This window comes from Carcharodon carcharias, chromosome 1 (genome assembly GCF_017639515.1).
Source record: "Carcharodon carcharias isolate sCarCar2 chromosome 1, sCarCar2.pri, whole genome shotgun sequence".
Classification (NCBI taxonomy): domain Eukaryota; kingdom Metazoa; phylum Chordata; class Chondrichthyes; order Lamniformes; family Lamnidae; genus Carcharodon; species Carcharodon carcharias.
The window spans coordinates 215,443,508-215,469,452 of record NC_054467.1 but is presented as its reverse complement, the minus strand read 5'-3'; the positions used below and the strand labels follow the sequence as shown (position 1 = coordinate 215,469,452).

General features: G+C 40.5%; 1 protein-coding gene across 2 annotated transcripts in view; it reads left to right on the top strand.

Annotated features, from left to right (window-relative positions):
• LOC121280757 (WD repeat-containing protein 7) overlaps positions 1–25,945 on the top strand; it is a 767,874-nt gene that overhangs the window by 599,284 nt on the left and 142,645 nt on the right. For both annotated transcript variants that reach the window (XM_041192924.1, XM_041192931.1), the window contains 2 exons: positions 9,937–10,054; positions 23,630–23,779. In XM_041192924.1, coding sequence (XP_041048858.1) covers positions 9,937–10,054; positions 23,630–23,779 — 268 coding nt within the window. The remainder of the gene's footprint in view (positions 1–9,936; positions 10,055–23,629; positions 23,780–25,945) is intronic.

The following is a 25,945-nucleotide window of genomic DNA, read 5'->3' as shown; positions in this document are numbered from 1 at the left end:
ACCTTAAAGAAAGAAAACTTTACCAATAACAGGTGCAATGCATGCAGTCAATAATGCAGATTGTAAAAATCGAACAAAGTTAACAGATTTGAACAGACTTGTGGCACTGTGATCTTCTGGGCTTGAGCTTATTGAAATTTTAACAGTGCAAAAGCTTTAATTTTCATAACTTTCAAAGGGTTTAGTACTTTCTTGTCTCATTGGTAATTGAAACAAAATGATATAAAAATTACTTTGTTAAAAGTTATTGTCACTTCTTTTTGCCAATTTGTTTACATTTCATTTTAGGAATTAAAAAACATCCAAGAGTATTGTTTGAATGGATAAATGAGCTCTGTTGATGTTTTATTTAAAGTTCTACCAACAAAGCTACAAAACTATAATTTGAACAAAAATATACTGAAAGCTGTCAGAAGGTAGTACTTTCAGTGGAGTGCTGTTTTGTTTTCCATTTGCTACATAACACTTTCAAAAATTGAGTTATGAGGACAATTATTATAAATGTTATTTTTATGTTTCATTTCCTTTTTGAACTGATTTGTACTGATTCTAGATACAGTTGGAACAAATTCAAAAATGTGCAGAGTACAAAAGACTAAAGAGCTTTAGGTATAAGTCTTTTGTTTTTTTCCCCTCACCAGTTTTCTCCAACCACCTCCCACCGTATCCAAAAGTATTGACCCTGTGTTGGGTTATGCTTCCACTGGTGTTGAATGCTTCAAAGGACCCTGTAGAGTGTGCACGGGAACCATCATACCCAAGCATGATTCTGCTTTCACTCCTTACACATGTATTTTCACAGGTCACTGGACAGCAATCAGGACTGGAATATTAAACCTGAAGTTCTAGTATTACTTAGGAACACCAGAAACAGGGTAGGCTAATTCAGCCCCTCAAACCTTTTAGATTATGGCTGACCTGCATCTCAACTCTTATTTGCTTGCCTTTGCTCCGTATCCTTCGATCCCGTAAGCTAACAAATAAATATCTATCTATTTATCTGCCTTAAAAGCTCCAATTGTTCTAGCCTTTTTAGAGGAAAAGAGTTGCAGGTTCAGGTTAATAGTCCTTGTCATTGTTCTGGCGTAATAGAGGGAGACACAACGCAAGAGTCTCCATGTCAGCAAGAAAATTAAATATGTTTTTGACCTTCATCAATGTTTCCATATGTTGAATGTTTTCTTCCAGTAAAGAATATTGTCTTCTATAGGAAAGAAAGATCGCTCCAAAAACTCAAAATGCAGTGTGATCAAGAATCTTTGTCAAATTGCACTGTTCGATGAATAATTATATAGAATATTGTATTGCCTGTATTGTAATGCAAGTACCAACCGTATTTCCACTGTGTACAACTGATCCAGTGCTTCTCCCATCTATACATCAATTTATTACACACAAGGTTGGACCAACACACCTAGATCATTATGACGTGATGCTTATCCTCCAGACAAACCATTGTACGCTCCTCTTCCCATAGCCTTTTATCTCCCCACCCTTCAGTCACCTATCTAACCTATTCTTAAATGTTTCATAGTTTGTGCTGCACTCACTAACTTCAATAATGTACTCCCCAGCCTCACAACCTGTGTAAAAAAAAGTAGTTTGTGCTATTTTCTGTCCAAACTCTTTTTTTGTTCAGTGCTATATGTCCTTTCATTTTAAGCCCTTCTATTACTTCTTTCTACCCAACCTCTAATAATTTCAAAGACCTCTGTCAAATCATCCTATAATATCATCCAGGTGTTTCTAACTTTAAGTTTTTTTTCACACATTTTTGTTTTCTCTTACTGGACAGAATCTTTGTACCCTCTCCATTGGCTTAAACCTTTGCATAGTGTGGACAGTGCTGATAAAGAACAAAGAACAAAGAAAAGTACAGCACAGGAACAGGCCCTTCGGCCATCCAAGCCTGCACCGATCATATTGCCCTTCAACTAAAACATTTTGCACTTCTGGGATGCGTATCCCTCTATTCCCATCCTATTCATGTATTTGTCAAGCTGCCTCTTAAACACCACTATCGTACCTGCTTCCACCACCTCCTCTGGCAGCAAATTCCAGACACCCACTATCCTCTGTGTAAAAACATCTTGCCCCGCACATCTCTTTAGTTTTCATCTTTCACCTTAAATCTATGTCCCCTAGTAATTGACTCTTCCACCCTGGGAAAAAGCTTCTGACTATCTACTCTGTCCATGCCACTCATAATTTTGTAAACTTCTATCAAGTCGCCCCTCAATCTCCATCGCTCTAGTGAGAGCTATCCGAGTTTCTCCAACCTCTCCTCATAGCTACTAACCTCCAGACCAGGCCGAATCCTGGTAAACCTCCTCTGCACCCTCTCCAATGCCTCCATACCCTTCTGGTAATGTGGTGACCAGAATTGCATGCAATATTCCAAGTGTGGCCTAACCAAGGTTCCATACAGCTGCAGCATGACTTCCCAGCTTTTATACTCAATACCCCTGCCAATGAAGGCAAACATGCCATATGCCTTCCTGACTACCTTATCCACCTGTGTTGCCACTTTCAGTGACCTGTGGACCTGTACACCCAGATCCCTCTGCCCGTCATTGCACTTAAGGGTTCTGCCATTTACTGTATAATTCCTGCCTTTATTAGACCTTCCAAAATGCATTACCTCGCATTTGTCCGGATTAAACTCTATCTGCCATTTCTCCGCCCAAGTCTCCAACTGATCTATATCCCGTTATATCCTTTGACAATCCTCTTTACTATCTTCAAATCCTCCAACCTTAGTGTCGTCTGCAAACTTACTAATTAGCCCAGTTACATTTTCCTCCACATCATTTATGTATACTACAAACAACAAAGGTCCCAGCACTGATCCCTGTGGAACTCCACTAGTCACAGCTCTCTATTCAGATAAGCACCCTTCCACTGCTACCCTCTGTCTTCTATGACCAAGCCAATTCTGTATCCATCTTGCCAGCTCACCTCTGATCCCATGCGATTTTACCTTCTGTACCAGTCTGCCCTGAGGGATCTTGTCAAAGGCCTTATTGAAATCCACGTATATAACATCCACTGCCCTTCCATCTTCGATCATCTTTGTCACTTCCTCGAGTAACTCGATCCAGTTAGTGAGACACGACCTCCCCTTCACAAAACCTGCTGCCTCTCAATAATACGCCCATTTGCTTCCAAATGGTAGTAAATCCTGTCACGAAGAATCTTCTCCAATAATTTCCCTACCACTGACGTAAGGCTCACTGGCCTGTAATTTCCTGGATTATCCCTGCTACCCTTCTTAAACAATGGAACAACATTGGCATTCTCCAGTCCTCTGGGACCTCAACCGTAGCCAGTGAGGATACAAAGATTTTTGTCGAGGCCCCACCATTCTCCTTCCTTGCCTCCCTTGTTAAGGTGTTAAGACTTTATACAGATACGCCATTAGATTTTGGCTCTCATATTGTGTACCTTTTGCTATAATATTGAGTATTCCATTAGCTTTGTTTAATGGCATCTTCAACGCAAGATCCTTGTCTTAATGCCTTGTGAACCTGAACTCCCAAATCCTTGTGCTGATCTGCATCATTCAAAATGCAACTATTACTTTTATTTTCTTAACAGACGTCACATTATACTTTCCAAAGTTGGCATCCATCTGTCATTTTATAATTTTCATTAATAATTTTCTACTTAAAGCTGATTGATTTGATTTTCCTCTAATCTATGTATTCTCTCTGTGCGTTATTTCTTCTCCATCAGCGTATTCACCTATCTACCTGTGCCTTCTGATTGCTTTTGTTCACCCTCTTCCTTCTAAATTTAAATTGACACCTATTACGAATGCATGCCTAACTAAATTGCTCATCTCTCTCTTCCCATCACTCTCCCATCCCCACCCAACACAGCCTGAGCTGTGTTTTTTGGTACCATTACCATTTGGTCCCACTTCACACTTGTTGATGACAATTTACTTTGAACATTCCTGCTCTAATTTGTCCATCCTCTGATCCCTTGATTTGTAGCTAGTACCACTCCTTCCTTCATCTTTACTCCTTCCCCAGGAAAACGGAAACATTTGTCCAAAAACTTCCATCCCTCTCTGATATGTCCAATTGTCTCCAATTTTGCCTCAGGTCATGAGATCTTGAGCTCAAGTAATTTTAGTGAAGGCACTCCCTACAGATTTGTTAGCATCTAAACCTGCTAAACGCCCACATCCTGCAGGAATTGTACATCATTGTCCCTTTGTTTGTTGCCATTCTCAGTATAAATATTAGTTAAAACATGGATCCATGCACTCAGAGTTGTTTTTCTAATTTCTAGAAATGGACAGCAGATAAACCAGAATCTGAAAAAGATAGGTTGATAAGACCATAAGACGTAGGAGCAGGAGTAAGCCATATGGTCCATCAAGTCTGCTCCGCCATTCAGTAAGATCATGGCTGATCTGATAATCCTCAAGTCCACTTTCCTGCCTTTTCCCCATAACCCTTGATTCCCTTACTGATTAAAAATCTCTCTATCACAGCCTTGAATATACTCAATGACCCAGCCTCTACAGCCCTCTGCGGTGAAGAATTCCATAGATTAAGTACCCTCTGAGAGAAAAAAATTCCTCTTCGTCTCTGCCTTAAATGGGTGACCCCTTACTCTGAGATTATGCTCTCTGGTCCTAGACTGTTCTGCAAGGGGAAACAACCTCTCAGCATCTACCCTGTTAGCCCCCTAAGAATCTTACATGTTTCAATAAGGTCACCTCTCATTCTTCTAAATTCCAATGAGTACAGACCCAATCTACTCAACGTCAACTCATAAGAAAATACCCCCATATCTGGGATCAACCTAGTGAATCTTCTCTGGACTGCCTCCAATTCCTTAGATAAGGCGACCAAAACTGTTCACATTATTCTAGGTGTGGTCTAACTAGTGCCTTGTATAGTTTTAGCAAGGCTTCCCTGTTTTTATACTCCACTCCCTTTGAAATAAAGGCCAACATTCCATTTGCCTTCCCTATTACCTGTTAAACTTGTATGTTAGCTTTTTGGAATTCATGCACAAGGGCTCCCAAATCCCTCTGTACTGTAACTTCCTACAGTCTTTCTCCATATAAATAATATTCAGCAGTTTTATTCTTCCTGCCAAAGTGCATAACCTCACACTTTCCCACATTATATTCCATCTGCCAAGTTGTTGCCCACTCACTTACCTTGTCTATATTCCTCTGTAGACTCCTTGTGTCATTCTCACTACTTGCCTTCCTACCTATTTTTGTGCCATCAGCAAGCTTGACAATAGTACATCCACTTCCCTCATCCAAGTCATTAATATATATTGTAATTAATTGTGGCCCCAGCACTGATCCCTGTGGTACTTCATTAGTTACAGGTTGCCATCCTGAAAATGCCTCCCTTATCCCAACTCTCTGTCTTCATTAGTTAGCCAATCCTCTATCCATGATAATATACTATCCCCAACACCATGGGCTTTTATCTTATTAAGTAGCCTTATGTGTGGTACCTTATCAAACGTCTTCTGGAAATCCAAATATATTACATCTACTGGTTCCCCTTTATCTTTCCTGCTTGTTACCTCCTCAAAGTACTCTAATAAATTTGTCAAGCATGAAATCCCCTTCATGAAGTCATGCTGACTCTGCTTGATTAGATTATGTAATTCTAAATGCTCTATTACATCCTTTATAATAGACTCTGACATTTTCCCAATGACAGATGTTTACCTAACTGGCCTATAGTTTCCTGTTTTTTGTCTCCCTCCCTTTTTGAAATCGGACATTTCATGGACAATTTTCCAATCTTCTGGGACTTTTCCAGAATCTAAGGATTCTTGGAAGATTACTACCAGTGCATCCGCTATTTATGTAGCTACTTCCTTTAATATCGTAGGATGCAACCCATCAGGTCCAGGGAACTTATCGACCTTTAGCTCCATTAGTTCCCCTAGTACTTTTTCTCTAGTGATAGTTATTGTATTTATCTCCTCCTTGCCTTTAGCCCCTTGACTATATTGTATTTTTAGAATGCTATTAGTGCCTTCTACCGTGAAGACTGAATGCAAAGCATTTATTCAACACTTCTGCCATTTCCTGAGTCCCCATAATTAACTCTCCAGCCGCATTCTCCAAGAGGCCTATTGTTCACTTTGGCCTCTCACTTCCTTTTTATATATTTAAAGAAGCTCTTACTCCCTTTTTTTAGGTCATCTTTTGTTGGTTTTTAAAACTTTCCCAATCCCCTGGCTTATCACTAATTTTTGCCATGCTGTATGTTTTTCCTTTCAATTTGATACTATCCTTAACTTCGTTGGTTAACTGTGGTTGGTTTACCCCTTCCTAGAATCTTTCTCCCTCATTGGCATATATCTTTGTTGTGCGTCATGAACTATTTTCTTAAATGTCTGCCCTTGTTCATTCAATCATCTTTTCTGCTAAACTGCTTTCCCAGTCCACTCCAGCCAACTCTGCTCTCATTCCTTTGTAATCATCTTTATTTAATTTTAACACAGTTGTTTCTGACCCAAGTTTCTCACTCTAAAACTGAATGCTAAATTCTAGCATGTTGTGGTCACTGTTTCCTAGGGGATTTTTTATTCTGAGATCATTTATTAAACCTGCCTCATTACACATTATCAGATCCAAAATAGCCTGATCCCTTGTTGGATCCACAACATATCATTCTCGGAAACTGCCCCAAATGCACTCTATGAATTCTTGCTCATGTCTACCTCTACTAATTTGATTGTCCCAATCTACATGAAAATTAAAGTCATCCATCATTAATTTACTGCCTTTTTTACATGCTCTCATTATCTCCTGATTTATTCTCTGACCTACAATATAGCAACTGTTCGGGGGCCTTTAGACTACTCCCACCAGTGTCTTCTACTGTGTGTTATTTCTCACCTCCATCCATGTAGATTCTACATCTTCCGATCCAAAATCATTTCTTGCTATCGTACTTATTTCATCTCGTACTAACAAAGCTACCCCACCACCTTTTCCTTCCTGCCTGTCCCTTTGAAAAGCCACGTACCTCTGAATGTTTAGTTCCCAGCTTTGATCTCCTTGTAATCATGTCTCCGTAATGGCTGTAAGATCAGATCCATTAACCTCTATTGTAATGTTTCAGAGGTTCAGAGGCTGATGTTGCAGAGGTTACCAAAATTTGAATCAGAGTTAACCTATCTTACTTTTCAACAGCTGATCAAATTGCTGTACATTTCCAATATTGTTTTAGTTAAATCTGTTTTAAGAGTTTTTAAGGCTTTATAGAGGGAAACTATATTCCCATGCCTGAAGGATCCTTTCTAACGTTGTGTTTCAAAGATAAGTCCTTTTGGTTTTTGTGTATAGAAAGACAAGCTTGGTGTTTAAAATGAAGGATGTTTTTTTTCCTGAAAAGATGAATGCTGCAACAATAGGCAGCATGCTTTGGTGTTTCGCCTGTTACTATCTTCAAAGAAGAACCCTGCTATGCAATATTTTATGCTTTTTTGCATTCACAAAAAAGAGGATGGTGGGAGGCTTCAAGAGGCTTTGAAAATGTTTGTAGCATATGCTACCAAACTGATGACCTGCAGCTTTGTAGAGAGATATTCTGAATGCTCCGCACACCGTTTGTTAATAGGACAAATTGTAGCAAGTCACTCTTGACTGATTGTTCCGACTGAACACGTGAGATCTGTTCCTTGGACTGCTTGCTTATTTCTTTCACTGTAAGTCATTAACATGTTTTTTTAGCCTTTTTGAGGAAATTAATTTTAATGCTTTAGCCTCACTTTTATGATGTGAAATTTTTCAATTATATGAGCGTGCTAAAATATAAACAATTTACGTAAAATCATCAATGTATTTTTAATACATGTAGCTAATTCAGAAATACGAAATGCTTTGATGCAAGAGCGTTGGTGCATAAAGTGTCACAGTGAACTTTATTAAAAATTATGTAAAACCAGTGCACTTAAGTCTTCAAAAGTTACTTTTGAATATGATGTGTGTGTTTTTGCTCCACTATTACTTTTTAACACTCACTGGAAATAATTTTTATTAAATAGTACAGCCATTAGAGAAAAAGAAGTGAATTGGTGGTTTTGAATTTGCAAAAGCAAGTCCTTTAAGAATGTTCTGAAGAAGGGTCATACGGACTCTGTTTCTCTCTCCACTGATTCTGTCAGACCTGCTGAGTTTTTGCAGCATTTTCTGTTTTTGTTTCAGATTTCTAGCATCCGCAGTGTTTTGCTTTTATCCTTTAAAAGAGATTCTGCCTAATGCAAATAATTATTACCAAAATATAATTCCTTATGGCTTATTATTTTCTAACATGCAAATGTTTGACAAAATTTTTTCTAAAAGACTGTGAAACATCTTTAAAGAATTTAGGAAGGAAAACTGAAACTGTCAAGTATGATCAGTGATGACTACTTGCAAAGTAGAATTGTGCAGACCATAATTTATAGGCTAGTGTTTTTAATTAATTTTAGAATTTCGCACTGGTTGATATTTTGCTTGCAGGATATTTACAAGAGTTTATGTTTACAAGAGCTTTATATCTCTGATATAATTCGCCACATTGCTGGAGCCATAGTCAATGCTGTGATGGAAGCAATAGGATAAGAAAGAACTGGGTAGAACTGAAAAGGAGCTATCTCGCCTTCTCCCAGTTGGATTTTTAAATTATGTTTACCAAGTGTGAAGCCACTCTTGAATATTTTGTTTATGTGAGTTCTACTGTGCAATTTCATTTAAGATGACATTTTAATTTCTGAATTTTTTTTAAGAACAGAATTTGTTACCAGCTCAAAAGTGTTTTAGGTTGCTGTCTGTTTTTGACCAATGTTGAAAATTTCACTTTAAAGTCTAAAAAATTCTACCATGCTAAAAATTCTACCATGCTAAAAATTCACACGTTCACCCCTAGCCTCTCATTAACAACCCAAGTCATTTTTTTCTAATTTACGAACAATTAAATAATGTACTCCTATAACCTTTTCAGTCCTAATTAAGAAAAAAAGTGTGGATTTGAAATAAAAGCAGAAAATACTGATCATAAAAAGCAGGTCACTGGAAAGAGCTGCTGAACTTTCCAACACCCAAAACCATTCTTTCCTGTTTTTTTGATGCTGCTGGATATTTTAAACACTTTCCATTTTTTATGCTCACTTCAGTTATTTTAAATGACTCTGATCAGATTTTTTTGTTGAGCCTTTATTGTGAACATTTGTAAGAGGGAGATAAAGGTATTTGAACATGCCGCTAAAAAAGTCTTTAAACAAAACACACCCTTAATTAAAATGCCAGGTGTGTAACAGTCTCTGGTTTGAGATATTTATGATTTTTCAGTGCTAACTTTGAGACATTTACTCTGTTTAGGTGCTACCTATAAGAAATTCAGGCATTGTCATTTCTTGATCTGTCTGTATTGATATGCATGATAATTATTCGACTAGTTAAACCAGAGTTGCAATTTTTGTTAACCTTGGTGATTAATTTTCAATTCTGAGTTTTTTCTTTCAAAGTGCATCAACATGCAGCTGCTAAATGTTAACTTACATACCCAGAGACAAATACTATTGACCATTGTTACTCATGGAAACAGTTGAGAAAAAAATGCTTTATGTTTTGTTTGAAACAAAACAGTATTTAAATATTCCGGTTGTGAGAGTTCAGCTGGATGTTCCTCAATCAAATGAATTAATTTGTTAATAACTCCCTTTCAGATGTTAAGTAGATTCGCTGTATTTTGATACGTATAATTACTTGACTTTGTAGGTGATGTTGGGAAGCCCAGAATCTTAATCACACTCCCCTGTAGCAGTTCATTATTTTCAAACTGTTTGACTGATTCCATTGACCTTGAAATGACATTATAAACTGGTAATCTTTTCACCCTTAGCTTCTCAATGTGTTTTCTCTCTCTTTTTTCCCCCTTGTCTGATGCTGTTTAGCATTACAATGGGGCTGCCGCTCAGCCCTGCAGCTGACTCCTCCCGCTCAGCACGTCACGCTCTTTCACTCATTGCCACAGCCAGACCACCAGCCTTCATAACTACTATTGCTCGTGAGGTGAGTCATTATGCTGTGTCCTTGCAAACTGTAATTGCTGACCAGGAATTATATCCCCTTTTTTCAGTTGTAAACCTGAGAAATTGAAAGTGAATCTTTTTGATACAAATATCTTGGATCTGTATTTTGCATCAGTGTTTATGGTTTGGAGTAAAGAAAACAAAACAATTATCAAATGGGAAACAAAGTGGGAGAATGAACGTGGATTCCCAATTTTAAGTGGTTGTTCTGCACACAAGTTTTTGCTTGTAGTAAAAGTGGCAAAAAATATGTGTGGAAATACAACATGATTCTTTTGAGTACAGGTTGAATACCGTTTATCCATAAATCCAAAAACTGAACACATCCAAAAACTGCACCTTTTTTTGAACCTCATCTGACCCGAGCCGAGACAAACCTCACTGAATGCACCCGACCTTTACCACAGGAATCCTAGTCGTTTGCCTGCACTGCTTATCTTGTGATTTTTGTCTGCACTTTTACCTACAAACAGGATTGCAGATGGCGTCACGGGTGGGAACTTATTATAGGTATCCTGTGTTTCTTATTCAGTGGTACATCTTATTCTTCAAGACATTTTATTTACTTCAGACTATAGCTAGCCTAGGCTTTGGCCATTGTTACGTAAGTAGGCCTAGTCCTATATGTGATATCCGAAAACCAAAATTACCTGAAATCCGAAACTCAGTTGGCCCCGAGGGTTTCAGATAACGGATATTCAACCTGCATAAAGAAATTAACACTGAATATCTTAAATTACTGATATTAAGTTGATTACGTTTTTACAAAATTCATACTTGCTTTGAATTGAAGTCCACTTATATGATTGTGATGCATTTTCATTCTGCCTCAATATCTCCACAGCCTTTAGCGCAATGGACACCCACACCATCCTTATCTACCATGTCTCCTCCATGGTTCACCTCTGTGGAGTTGCCCTCCCTTGGCTATACTCATCACTCTACCCCTTGACAGCATCATCCAAAGTACAGCATGAGCTTGCGCATGAACGCTAATGACTCTCAGTTCTCCCCTCCAGTACCTCTCTCAACCCCTCCCACTGTCTCTGCACTTTTAGGTTGCTTGTCTAATCTCCAGTTCAGAATTAGCCACAGTTTCCTCCAGTTAAATAGTGGGAAGACTGAAGCCACTGTCCTCACCACAAGCCACAAATTCTGTAGACATTCCACCAATCCTATTTTTTCTTCAGGTGCTCTCAGTTTGAACCAGACATTTTTTTCAACTTTAGTGTCCTGCCCTAGCCTTGTTGTGCTTCCATTCCCATATTCCTTTCATCACAGGCTGCCTGCTTCACCCTTCCTAACATCACCCACCTCTGCCCTGTTCTCAGACGCTTGCTGCTGAATTGTTCATCCATATAATTTTCATCTCCAGAATTATGTGCACTCTAAACTCCTTAAACTCATTTAAATCTCTTCTGTATATTACCTTGCACAAAATCCCCTTCACCCATTATGCGTAGCCTTGCTGGCCTACATTGCTTCCCAGTCCTTCATTGCCTCCAATTTAAATTCCTTATGCTCATATTTAAATCCCTTCATGGCCTTTCCCCTATCTATCTCTAACACCCACCTCCTCCAGCCCCACCAACCCATCAAAATTCTGCATTCTTCTGAATTGGGCTCCTGTACAACCCCCGGCTCTACATTTGGTACAGTAATAAAGCAGTTGTTGTATAAGGGTATCTGGCACAGCAAGGGTTAATGTGGGCCTGGGAAACAGTATTGCCCACAGAATGATGTAAAGAGACACATGACCTGAGACTAGAGAGAGTTGTGGACTGGAAAGAGACCTGTGTAGAGGCAAGGATGGAGTTAGCTCATAGCTTGTACTACACCCTGTAATGATGTATACAGTTGTGTGTTATCAATAAACACTTAACATTTAACCTTACAAGCTTCAGAACCTCTTTGTGAGAAATCAACTGAATATATAACATAATAACAGCGGTTATGTTACTGGACTAGTGTTCCAGAGGCTGGATTAATAATTCAACCTCAAATTTATGGAGGTTTGAGAATTTGAATTCAGGTTTTTTGTTTAAAAAAACCATCTGGAAAAAGAAAGTTTGTATCAGTAAAAGTAACCATGAACCTGTCACATTATCATAAAAACCCAACTTGTTTATTAATGTCCTTTTATGGAAGGAAATCTGCTGTCATTACCTTGTGTGGGCTATGTGTGACATGGTTGACTCGTAACTGCTCGAAGTAGCCTATCAAGTAGTCAGTTGTATAAATCCACTATCAGCAGTTCAAGAATGCCCACCAGCAAATAGTGATGGACAATAAATACCTCCTTTGCCAACAATGCCCTCATCCTGAGAATGAATTTTCAAAAAGGCGTCTAGTCCTCTGTATACCTCCCCTCCCTAAATCCATCCATCTCCCTCTCCTCCTTTAAATCCAACTGAATATGACCAATATTAGCAGGGTATTCAAAACTGGACAAAAAAATTCCAGAAAAAATGGACACGAGGACAAGTGTAGTTTAATTGCTAACTATTAGAATAATGCTGAACAGTGCTGTTTAGGCTATCCACAGTGCATTTCCCATTTAGTGATCATGAGAATATAATGATCAAATTTGGTTGTGCTAATCAGATTTATACTAATTCCCCATTTAAAATATGCATCATTCATTAACTCTCATCCAAGAACCTCTCTTTCCCTTTGAATTTCAGTCATTGTTCTTATTCCTCAAGGCAAAACCTTGCTTGTTTTTGAGTTGTACTCATTACTGTTAATGCAAAGCCAGAAAATTACAATCCCTCTATGTCCTGTGAGATAGCAGACTCAGGCCAAAGTTAGCAGTCTGAGGAATCATGGAATGGTTTTAGCACTGAAGGAGGAAATTTAGCCTGCTGTGTCCACACTGGCTGTCTGCAAGACAGGTGGTCCCACTTCCTGATCTTTCCCTGGAGCCTGCAATTTTTTTCTCTTCAGATAGTTATCCAATTCCCTTTTGAAAGTCATGGTTGAATCTACACTCTCAGACAATGCATTCAACGTCTGAACTACTTGGTGCATATGCAAGTCTTTCCTCATGTTGCCTCTGGCTCTTTTGCCGGTTACTTTAAACCTGTGCCTTCTGGATGCATCTGATCCGGTCCTGGTAACTTATGAACTTCTGAGTACATCCGACCTTTTTAACATCGCCTTTTTATCAATTTTTAGCCCACCCAGTATCTCAACTGCCTCCTTTTTCATGATGACTTTGGCAACATCTTCTTGCTTATTGTTCTGTCCTTGACCCCTCTCGGACATCATTCTCTCTCCAGCAGCGTAATATCCTTAATACAGCGACCTCTCCTTTCCTTTCCTATCTTCCCTGAATAGCTTGTATCTAAGAATATTTGGTTCCCAATCTTCCCATTTTTTGAGGCAGGTCTTCGTTATTGCCAAAACATCACATTTCTACATGGTCACCTGCACCTGCAGCTCACCCCAACCTTATTGACCACACTCCACGCATTCATATACATGCACAATAAACCTAATTAAGGCCATTTTGCATTTTTTTTACTCTGATATCACCTAATACCTTACTATTTCTTACTCTAGTGCTATCTGTCTCTTCCAATTCTTTATGGATCTTGTTTTATCTCTCTAATGTTACCTCTAATGTTACCTCCTGGTTCCCATCGCCCTTCCATGTTCATTTAACCCCTCCTCAGTAGACCAAGCAAATGGCCTCACAAGGATACTGGTCCCAGCTCTGTTCAGGTGCAACCCGCCTGGCTTGTACAAATCCACCATCATCCCCAGAACCATGCAGCGCCAATGTCCCGGGAGAGGTCAGAAAGCAGAGTTGTTGGACAATGAGCAGTGGTATATGATGAGAAGGAAAAGAGGCTTTTAGCAGGTACAAGGGAAGCAAATCAGCGGAGGTATTAGTGGAGTACAGAAAGTGCAGGGTGGAGCTTAAGAAAGCAATTAGGAGAGCAAATGAGAAAGCTCTGACTGGTAAAAGTAGGGAAAATCCCAAGATATTCTACATCAATGGGAAGAAGATCACCAGGGAAAGAGTAGGGCCCATTAGGGACCAAGGGGGCACTCAATGGATGGAGCCTGAGGACATTGGTAGAGTGTTGAACGAATACTTCACATCTGCCTTCACCCAAGAGAATGAGGATAAAGGTATGGAACTCGAGGAGAGAGACTATGAGGTTCTTGAGCAAATTGATATAAGGAGGTATTGGAGGTGTTGGCAGGCTTAAAAGTGGACAAATCTCCAGGTCCGGATGATTTGTGTCCCAGACTGCTGAGGGAGGCAAGGGAAGAGATTGCAGGGGCTCTGAGCCAAATTTTTAATTCCTCTCTGGCCATGGGGGAGGTGCCAGAGGACTGGAGAACAGCTAATGTGGTTCCGCTATTTAAGAAGGGTTGTAGAGAGAAGCCAGGGAACTACAGGCCAGTGAGTCTCACATCAGTGGCAGTGAAACTATTGGAGAAAATCCTGAAGGAGAAAGTCTTTCTTCACTTGGAGAGGCAAGGTTTGTTCAGGGATAGTCAGCATGGCTTTGTCAGAGGGAAGTCATGCCTAACAAATTTGATTGAATTTTTTAAGGAGGTGACCAGGTGTGTAGATGAGGGTAGTGCAGTTGGTGTAGTTTATGTGGATTTCAGCCACGCCTTTGACAAGGTCCCACATGGGAGACTTATAAAGAATGCAATACACATGGGATACAGGGTAATTTGCTAAGGTGGATTCAAAATTGGCTTAGTTGAATGAGACAGAGGGTGATGACGGAAGGATGCTTTAGTGAATGGAAGCCAGTGTCCAGTGGCGTACCACAGGGATCAGTGCTGGGTCCCATATTATTTGTCATTTATATAAATGACATAGATGACTATGTGGGGGGTAGGATTAGTAAGTTTGCGGATGACACAATGATTGGCCAGGTGGTTAACAGTGAAGTTGAGTGTCTTGGGCTACAGGAAGATATAGACGGGATGGTCAAATGGGCAGATAAGTGGCAGATGGAATTTAACCCTGAAAAGTGTGAGATGATACACTTTGGAAGGAGTAATTTGACAAGGAAGTATTCAATGAATGGTATGACACTAGGAAGTTCTGTGGAACAAAGGAACCTTGGCGTGTGTGTCCATAGATCTCTGAAGGCGGAGGGGCATATTAGTGGGGTGGTGAAAAAGGCGTATGGGACACTTGCCTTTATCAATCGATTACAAAAATAGGGAGGTCATGTTGGAGTTGTATAGAACCTTGGTGAGACCACAGCTGGAGTACTGTATGCAGTTCTGGTCGCCACATTATAGGAAGGATGTGATTGCACTGGAGGGGGTGCAGAAGAGATTCACCAGGATGTTGCCTGGGATGAAACATTTAAGTTGTGAAGAGAGGTTGGATAGACTTGGGTTGCTTTCATTGGAGCAGTGAAGACTGAGGGGCGACCTGATCAAGGTGTACAGAATTATGAGGGGTATGGACAGGGTGGATGGGGAGCAGTTGTTCCCCTTAGTTGAAGGGTCTGTCACGAAGGGACATAAGTTCAAGGTGAGGGGCAGGATGTTTAGGGGGGAATGTGAGGAAAAACTTTTTTTACCCAGAGGGTGGTGACGATCTGGAATACGCTGCCTGGGAAGGTGGTGGAGGCGGGTTGCCTCACATCCTTTAAAAAGTACCTGGATGTGCACTTGGCACATCATAACATTCAAGGCTATGGGCCAAGTGCTGGTAAATGGGATTAGGTAGGTCAGGTGTTTCTCACATGTCTGTGCAGACTCTATGGGCCAAAGGGCCTCTTCTGCATTGTGATTCTCTGATTCTGGTAATTAGCAATTCAAAGTAAACTGTGAACTATAATGCTTAGGATTTTTTAACTTTAGTAAAATATGGCTAAGCAATGTATTGTGGCTTTTACACAGCATACCGATCAGCTGTTCTAAATTACAGGTTAGCACTGCTCAGCTATTCAACAAGATAGCTTGCTGGAATTTTAAACAGCTATGCAGTACCCTGCTTGGTATAACCAATTTGGCATGAAAATTGCCTTCTCGGATATTTTGGAATGACCACCTTTTGATTTAGTGAGCATTTGATTATCGTGATCATTTCAGTACCTGTCCAAATCAATCACGGTAACTAAGATATCCCAACATTCTATTAGCTCTTCTAAGTGATTCACCATTTTCCCTAGACATTGAAAGTAACGAGTCTATTGCTATTTCCAGGTCCCTTTCAAAATCTCTTTCTGCTAATTCACACTTATGACATTTTTTTCAAGCAGTGTATTATTTCATATTTGGGTACCATAGTATACTAGTGACGCTACTGGACTAATAATTCAGAGACCTGGACTAATGATCCAGACATGGGTTCAAATCCCATCACAGCAGCTAGGGAATTAAATTTAAATTTACTTAATTAACTAATTAAAATGGAACTAAACGCTAATATCAGTAATGGTAAGCATGAAACTGTTGGACTGAAATACTCATCCAGTGCATTAATGTCCTTTAGGAAAATAAATCTGCTGGTCTTTTCTGGCCTGGCCTGTATGTAGGGTTGCCAACTTTAGCTGAACATATTCTGGGAGATGTTGGCAGAAGTGATGTCACAGCAGCGTGGCACTAGTGGGTTCTAAGGGATCATGGGAAAGGAAAATGCATCAAGGCTTCTATCGAACCCACTGCAAAAACCCAGCTAAAACTTCTGTATAAATTCTGACAAATTCATGCAATGGTTTCATTTTTTAAAAATCAGCCAGGACTAAAATCAGCACTCCTTTTACCTCCAGCCTCGGCAGGTAAAAAGCTTTCTAAGACTTAGCTGTGTCGTTTTTCTAGCCAGCAGCCCAGCATCCACTCCTTTTACCTCCTCAAGTCGTCCCTGCTTGAACGTAGTTGCCTCTTTTTTTCCTGAGTGTAGTATGCGTGCGCGACCCATCTCAGTGCCATTTTACACTTTTTGTCATTATACTGCCAAGTATGCAGTCAAACTGCTGTTCTACAATGAAGGATGAGCCATAAATTATTGTGTATATTAATTTATTTGCTTAAAACATCGTTCTGAAATCTCCTTAAATGCTTTCAGTAGCCACTGGAAGGTTGATGCTAATTCCGGTAGACTCCCAGCAATTCCAGGGGTTTGGCACCATACCAGTATGTGAGTCCAGGCCCACTGCAACGTTGTTGACTCTGCACTCCTTTTTGAAGTGGCTTAGCAAGCTAGCCGTTGTATCAAGCCATTTATCAGCAGTTAAAGAAGGCGGTTCACTACTAACTTCTCAAGGCCGTTTAGGGGTGCGCAATAAAATCCTGGCCTTAGCAGTGACATTCACATCCCATGAATGAACAAAAAAATTTAACGTCAAATTTTATGTACTATTTGTCAGCACTGTTGCATAAACATTTACTTACTGCTCTCCCTATTTTATTACTATCAGCATATTTGACGTGCGAACAGCTTTGATATAAGATCATTAATTTGGTTCAGAAACAACAGAGGTTCAAATGCTGACTGCCTGCTTCAACATCCCACCCTTCCCCCACCTGCTACTCACCCATCACCCGCAGACCGACATTATGGGCGGGATTTTCCACACCCGCCCGCTGCCGGGATCTTCTGGTCCCACCGCAAGTCAGTGGACTTCTGGCTGGGGCTCTGTCTCACCCGCAGCGTGTCCTGCCCACGATGGGGCGGGAAAATCCTGACCTATATATTTTCCAGAGTGCCCTCTCCTTTTTGGCACTCTTTTTTCCTAGCCAGTGTCACCTTATCTGGCCTGATGTTCTATCCTGTTTTTTCCTGTTGCACAGTCATTGTTGTCACATAGGGAAACAGCATCCAATTTGTAACAGAACAAAGGACAAAGAAAAGTACAGCAGAGGAACAGGCCCTCTGGCCCTCCAAGCCTGCGCCGATCATAATGCCCGTTAACTAAAACATTTTGCACTTCCCGGGTCCGTATCCCTTTATTCCCATCCTATTCATGTATTTGTCAAGCTGCCTCTTAAACACCACTATCGTACCTGCTTCCACCGCCTCCTCTGGCAGCAAATTCCAAACACTCACTACCCTCTGCATAAAAAACTTGCCCCACACATCTCCTCTATAGTTTTCTCCTCTCACCTTAAATCTATGTCCCCTAGTAATTGACTCTTCCACCCTGGGAAAAACCTTCTGACTACTCTGTCCATGCCACTCATAATTTTGTAAACTTCTATCAAGTCGCCCCTCAATCTCCGTCGCTCTAGTGAGAACAATCCGAGTTTCTCCAACCTCTCCTCATAGCTAATAACCTCCAGACCAGGCAGCATCCTGGTAAACCTCCTCTGCACACTCTCCAATGCCTCCATATCCTCTGGTAATGCGGCAACCAGAATTGTACGCAATGTTCCAAGTGTGGCCTAACCAAGGTCCTGTACATGATTTCCCATCTTTTATATTCAATACCCCTGCCAATGAAGGCAAGCATGCCATATGCCTTCCTGACTATCTTATCCACCTGCGTTGCCACTTCAGTGACCTGTGGACCTGTATGACAATGCACTTAAGGGTTCTGCCATTTACTGTATAATTCCTGCCTGTATTAGACCTTCCAAAATGCATTACCTCGCATTTGTCCGGATTAAACTCCATCTGCCATTTCTCCACCCAAGTCTCCAACTGATCTATATCCCGTTGTATCCTTTGACAATGCTCTTCACTATCTGCAACTCTTCCAACCTTAGTGTCATCTGTAAACTTACTAATTAGCCCAGTTACATTTTCCTCCAAATGATTTATGTATACCACAAAACAGCAAAGATCCCAGTACTGATCCCTGCAGAACTCCACTAGTCACAGCTCTCTATTCAGAAAAGCTCCCTTCCACTGCTACCCTCTATTACTAAGCCAATTCTGTATCCATCTTGCCAGCTCACCTCTGATCCCGTGCGACTTTACCTTCCGTACCAGTCTGCCATGAGGGACCTTGTCAAAGGCCTTATTGAAATCCATGTATATAACATCCACTGTCCTTCCATTGTCGATCATCTTTGTCACTTCCTCGAAAAACTCGATCCAGTTAGTAAGACACGACCTCCCCTTCACATAACCATGCTGTCTCTCACTAGTACGCCCAATTGCTTCCAAATGGTAGTAAATCCTGTCACGAAGAATCTTCTCCAATAATTTCCCTACCACTGAGGTAAGGCTCACCGGCCTGTAATTTCCTGGATTATCCCTGCTACCCTTCTTAAACAATGGAACAACATTGGCCATTCTCCAGTCCTCTGGGACCTCACCCGTAGCCAGTGAGGATACAAAGATTTCTGTTAAGGCCCCAGCAATCTCCTCCCTTGCCTCCCTCAGTACTCTGGGGTAGATCCCATCTGGACCTGGGGACTTATCCACCTTAATATTCTTCAAGATGCCTAACACCTTTTTTGATCTCAACATGATCCAGGCTATCTACACACTCTTCCCTAGACAAATCGGCCACTAAGTCCTTGCTAATGAGCAAGGTCCGACAAATGACAGTGCGACAAAAGACCAATTAAATAATGTTAGTATGTTGACTGAGGAATAAACATTAGCCAGGACAATAAGAGAACTCTCCTGGCTTCTTTGAATAGTGTTATAAACATACAAACATAAGAAGCATGAGCAGAAGTGGGCAATTCGGCCCATTGAGCCTGCTCCATCGCTTGGTAAGATCTTAGCTGACCTTTTTGTATTTCGAATTTCACATTCTTACCTACCCCAATAAACTTTGATTCCCTTGCCTAACAAGAACCTATCTACCTCTGCCTTAAAAATATTCAATGACCCCGCCTCCACCACCTTCTGAGACAGAGAGTTCCAAAGTCGCACAACCCTCTCAGAGAAAAAATTTCTCCCCATCTCTGTCCTAAAATGGAGACCTGTAATTTTAAAACAGTGCTCCCTTGTTCCAGAATCAGCCACAAGAGGAACCATCCTTTCCACGTCCACCTTGTCAATACCATTTAGGATCTTATATACTTTAAGTCACCCCTCACTCATCTAAACTCCAGTGGAAAAAGCCCAGTCTGCCTAATCTTTCTTCATAAGATGATCTGCTCATTCCTGGCATCAATCTAGTAAACCTCCTCTGAACTGCCTCTTGTGCACTTACATTCTTCTTAAATAAAGAGACCAAACCTGCACACAATATTCAAGATGTGGTTCACCAAATGCCCTGTATAACTGAAGTGTAACATCCTTACTTTTATGTTTAATTCCTCTCATAATAAATAACAGCATTCCATTAGCCTCTTTAGTGTTGTGGGATATTTTAAAGATGATACCTTCGACAGTACAGCACTCCCTCAGAACTGCACTAGAAGGTCACCTGAGATTTTGTGGACTAAACCCATGAGGGTTCTACTGTCACATTCCCAATTAGACATACTCGGTCGATCTTGGATTTATTTTTTTCCAATTATTACGTACCCATCCTTTATTATACGTTTTCTTTTTGGCCAGAGACCTATAACAACAAAAATTTGCATTTATATAACATCTTTAACATTGCAAAACACCCCAAGACACTTTTCTATCTTTATCCTATATTATCAAATCAGCTCCCATATGAACCTAAAAGACCTTCCACTTCTCTTCCATATTCTACCTTTCTTGAAAATATAGTACTTGAAAAGTTAACTGGAAAAGCATTCCAGAAATTGCAAGTACTTCAACTCTAATTAAACACAAAAACACAAAAGTCTAACAGGAGGTTACTTTCTAAACATTTGCAAAAAGCAAAATTCCTGGGGTTTTAAATGGCGAGGTGGGTGATGATGTGCAAGAATCAGATTTAGATGTTCAGCATCAGTCCAAAACAAAGTAGATTCGGACAGATCAGTCTCTTGGACCAGATGAGCTTCATCCCAGAGCATTGAAGGAAGTGGCTAAAGAAATAGTGACTGTATTGGTGTTTATCTTTCTAAATTCTATAGATTCTGGAAAGATCCCAGCAGACTGCAAAGTAGCAAATATAACCCCACTATTTAAGAAGGGAGGGAGAAGGAAATGGAGAACCACAGAACTGTTAGTTTGATGTCAGTAGTAGGGAAAATGTTAGAATCTATTATCAAGGATGTGATAACTGGACAATATTTCCAAATTTGCTGATGACATCAAACTGGGTTGGATGTAAGTTGTGAGGAGGATGCAAGGAGGCTTCAAGAGGACTTGGACATACTAAGTGAATGGACTAGACCGTGGCAGATGGAAGATAATGTGAATAAGTGTGAAGATATTCACTTTGGTAAAAAAAAACAGAAAGGCAGAATATTTCTTAAATGGTGAGAAATTGGGAAGTGTGGGCGTCCAAAGCAACCTAGGTGTCCTTGTTCAGGAGTTACTAAAAGTTAACATGCAGGTGCAGTAAGCAGTTAGGAAGGCGAACGGTTTGTTGGCCTTCACCACAAGGGGATTTAAGTACAGAGTAAAGATGTCTTGCTGCAGTTGCTTGGTGAGACATCGCCGGGAATATTGTGTACAGTTTTGGTCCCCTTATCTAAGGAGGGATATAGTTGCCATAGAGGGCGTGCAATGGACATTCACCAGATTAATCCCTGAGATGGCAGGATTGTCTTATGAAGAGAGATTGGAGAGACTGGGTCTGTATTCCCTAGAGTTTCAAAGAATGAGGGGTGACCTCATTGAAACTTACAAAATTCTTACAGAGCGTAATAGGGCAGATGTAGATAAGATGGTAAATCTGGTGAGTCTAAAACCAGGGGATATGATCTCAGGATAAGTGGTAGGCCATTTAAGACTGAGATGAGGAGAAATTTCTTCACTCAGGGTGGTGAATCTTTGGGAGTTTGTAGCCCATTGTGTTGTGGAAGTGCAATCATTGAGCACGTTCAAAACAGAAATCAGAAGATTTCTGGAGACTTAATGACATCAAGGGATATGGGAACAGTACGGGAAAATGGTGTTGAGGTAGGTAATCAGCCATGATCTAATTGAATCGCAGAGCAGGCTTGATGGGCTGAATGGCCTACTCCTGTTCCTTTGTTCCTATGTTCTTTTCTGAACATCTAAGACTCCACATAATAAATTCATTTGCATCTTCTTGGTGATCATCTTTATGGAATGCCTACAATGTCACATCATCTTTTTACTGCATATGTTTATGATTCAAGTAACTTGTTTTAACTGCTTCAGGTTTATAATTTTTATCATGTTCAGAAAGCCATAGGATTCCACCACAGTTGTGTTTAGCTGTTCTATCAGAATAAAAAGATTGAAATCATAATATTGAGTTTTATTTTTGAATATACATTGCACTGCGTCTCAGTTGTTCTGACATGCTTTAACTATATTGCTGCATTGAAGATTTTGTATTGTAGCGCACAATCATACATCAAAACACATTTGAGCCTGCAACAAATGCTCGAAGTATTGAGCTGCTATTACTTACATTTGCTAAAAGCATGTGATTTCCCTATGATATTTTCAACACATTTTTGATAATGTTTTTCATGACATTTGGAAGAATGCTTAGAATCCCTTATTTCCATCTTTGTAACATTGCTGTGCTTGCACCTCTTCCTTCTGCAGTTGAAACCCTCATCTGTGTCTATATTACCTCCAGACTTGGCTATTCTAACACACTCCTGGCTGGCCTCACACATTCTACCCTCCATAAGCTTGAAGTCATCCAAAATTTTGTGTCCTAACTTGCACTAAATCCCATTTATCCATACGAAATAGGAGTAGAAATAGGCCTAACCCTAACCCATCACCCCTGTGTTATGCTGACCTACATTGGCTACCGATTAAGTAGTACCTCAACAGTATATAAAAGCAAACATTACAGTTGCTGGAGATCTGAAATAAAAACAGAAAATGCTGCAAAAAAGGATTAGAATTTTACAGTTGAAGTAAAAGCAGAAAGTGCTGGAAAAGCTCAGCAGGTCTGGCAGCATACATGGAGAGAGAAATTGAGATAACATTTCAAGTCCAATACTACTGTGGTGCCCTGAAGAAGACTCATATTGGACTCAAGTTTTCCAGCACACTCTGTTTTACCTCAACTGTAAAATTCTCACCCTTGTTTCTAAATTCCTCCTTGGCCTCACCCCTCTCTATCTCTGTAATCTTCACCCCCACAGCCCTTCAAAATATCTGTGCTTCTCCAATTCTGGCCTCTTGGAACATTGCCAATTTTAATCATTTTGCCACTGGGGTGTCTGTGCCTTAGCTGCCCAGGTTCTTATCTCTGGAATTCACTCCCTAAACCATTTTTGCCTCTCGACCTTCTTTCTTCTTTTAAGGACTCCTTAAACCCTATGTCTTTAACCAAGCTTTTGGTCACCTGCCCTAATATCTCCTTATGTGACCTGATGTCATATTTTATTTTATAATGCCTCTGTAGAGCACCTTGGGATATTATATTGCTATACAAGTATGTTGTTTAGAAAAATCTATGTGACTATTTATTTAGAGAAAATAAATCTTTTAGACCAGGATAGGGGGAAGCGTTTATGCTTTGTTAAATAATCACTTATTTATTGGAGAAAATATCCTCTTGATTCTAAACCCTTGATTATGTTTGATGTGTTTCTTTTGTAGGTCCACCGGCACACAGCTTTAGCAGCCAATACACAGTCCCAGCCAAATGTGCACACCAGCACCTTGGCTCGTGCAAAGAGTGAAATTCTGCGAGTAATTGAGATCCTGATAGAAAAGATGCCTACAGATGTAGTGGACCTTCTAGTAGAGGTAAGTGGAGGACAAGTTAGGATGTATGGTAGGAACTATTTTCGAGGTTGAAAGAATAAATTATCATGTGACTCAGACATTATCATGGCTTCAAAGCTGCAAGTTGTTGAAGTTTTGGAAAGAAAAAGGAATTGAGTGAATTGAGGAGGTGAGGCTAATCTATTAAGAAAAAGAACAAACCTATTGGACTTGATGGCCTATTCATATGACTAAAAATTGTTATGTTCTTCAGCTTTTATACGTTTCCTTCCTCTGAGAGCTTTATTTAAATTAGTTCTTTTTAACTTCATTTCGTCTTGTGTCACAGTTTCCCTTCAGCCGGGGGAGAGACCAACAGTCTCAGACTCCTCAGCAACAACCATCTGATCAGCAAGGGGCGATGGTGGCATAGTGGTGTTGTCACCAGTCTAGTTCTCCAGATACCCAGGGTAATGCTCCGGGGATCCAGGTTCAAATCCCACCATGGCAGACGGTGAACTTGAATTCAATAAAAAAACCTGTCTATTGTTGTAAAAACCCATCTGGTTCACTAATGTCCTTTAGGGAATGTAATCTGCCATCCGGCCTGGCCTACATGTGACTCCAGACCCACAGCAATATGGTTGACTCTAAAATGGCCTAGCAAGCTACTCAGTTCTCAAGGGCAGTTAGGGATGGGCAACAAATGCTGGCCCAGTCAGCGATGCCCACACCCCATGAACGAATAAGGTGCCCTTAACTTTAGGAGAAGTGGTTAGGCTTGGCATCTCTGCTGTCACAGGAGGTTTGTTTGTGGACATTCTCCCTCATAACATTTCAGACCTAAAGTAGGCTTTATATTCTTTAATACTGATCCACAGGATTCATTTTGCTTGTATCCTATTTGGATAGTGGTACTTCAGTGGCCAACACCTTAATAATGATAAAAAAAATCTGTTCTTTGGTATACAACTACTGGTTGAAAAAATGGCCAATGATAATTAGTCATTGATTGTCAGTTCTTCGGTCACTCAGGTTTTGTTTTAGTATTGCAATTCCCAAAACAATGCCTTCCCTTTGTTTAGTTCTGATCTAACCCAGTTGCCCTATTCCACGCTCGAATCTGCACAAGTGCAATTGGGGTGCCTCCAGCAGACACATAGAAACCAGTTAATTGGATCCCACCCCTCCCCTAAAACAACAACCACTTCACTTGACTTCTGAAAATGGCAGCCACCAAATTTGTTCCACAAGGCTTCAGAAAAGCCTTCATACCCATCAGGACCCCAAAAGGTGAACAGCTCCTGGAAGAGTACAGGGAAAGTGAAGACCCTAATGTGGCAACAGCATTCCACAAGTGCTTTGCTGGAGGATGCCTCATAAGATAGATAACTGTGGGAAACATTGACGTCACACTCTCAAGCTGAAAAGTGTGGAAACTTCTGTGCCACCTGGAAGAAACCGAGCAACAACCACACCAGAGGCCCAGAGTCAACGCTGGTACTGTAGCTTCACAACTCATACTAAACTCAAAGATACAGGTCAGGAAGTAAAATAAGTGGATGGTGAAAACAGTCCTGATGGACTCTCAAGACTGTCCCAAAGCAGACAGATTTCTCAAGCCCTTACACACAAGAGGAAGAGGACAGCATCCTTAAGGCTACCAAGTCAGGCAAGGCAGCAGGAGCCAATGGGATTTACCCAGTATTTTTAAGAACATTAAGATCACAAGGAAGGAAATGGCTTGTGAAGCCATTTACCAGCATCCACAGCACAGCCTCCATTCCAAATATCTGGTGCCAATCCAAGATAGTGGCCATTTCCAAGCCAGAGAAGCCACTCGATGACTCACGCAGCTACATTAACTCCCAGTTAAGCAGTACCTCAACTACCCCACTGCTCTGCTCTCAATAAAATATAAGGCCTGGAATGCCTCCTGCTCAACATACTGAGTCCCACCCTGGAAGCAGAGATGCCTCCCTATGAGGCTGGTTTCTGCGGAAGCCACAACTTCTCTGAGCTGGTCTTGACACTGACCTCACACATTGACTCAGGTTTCCAGAAAGGCCTGAAAACAAGAGCCACCTTTGTTGACTTATCTTGTGCCTACGCCACAGTGTGGTGCACAGGCATGCTGCTGAAACTCTTCAAAATCATCTGTGTGAAAATCCTACAACTAATCAATCCCATGATTAGCAACTGCCAGTA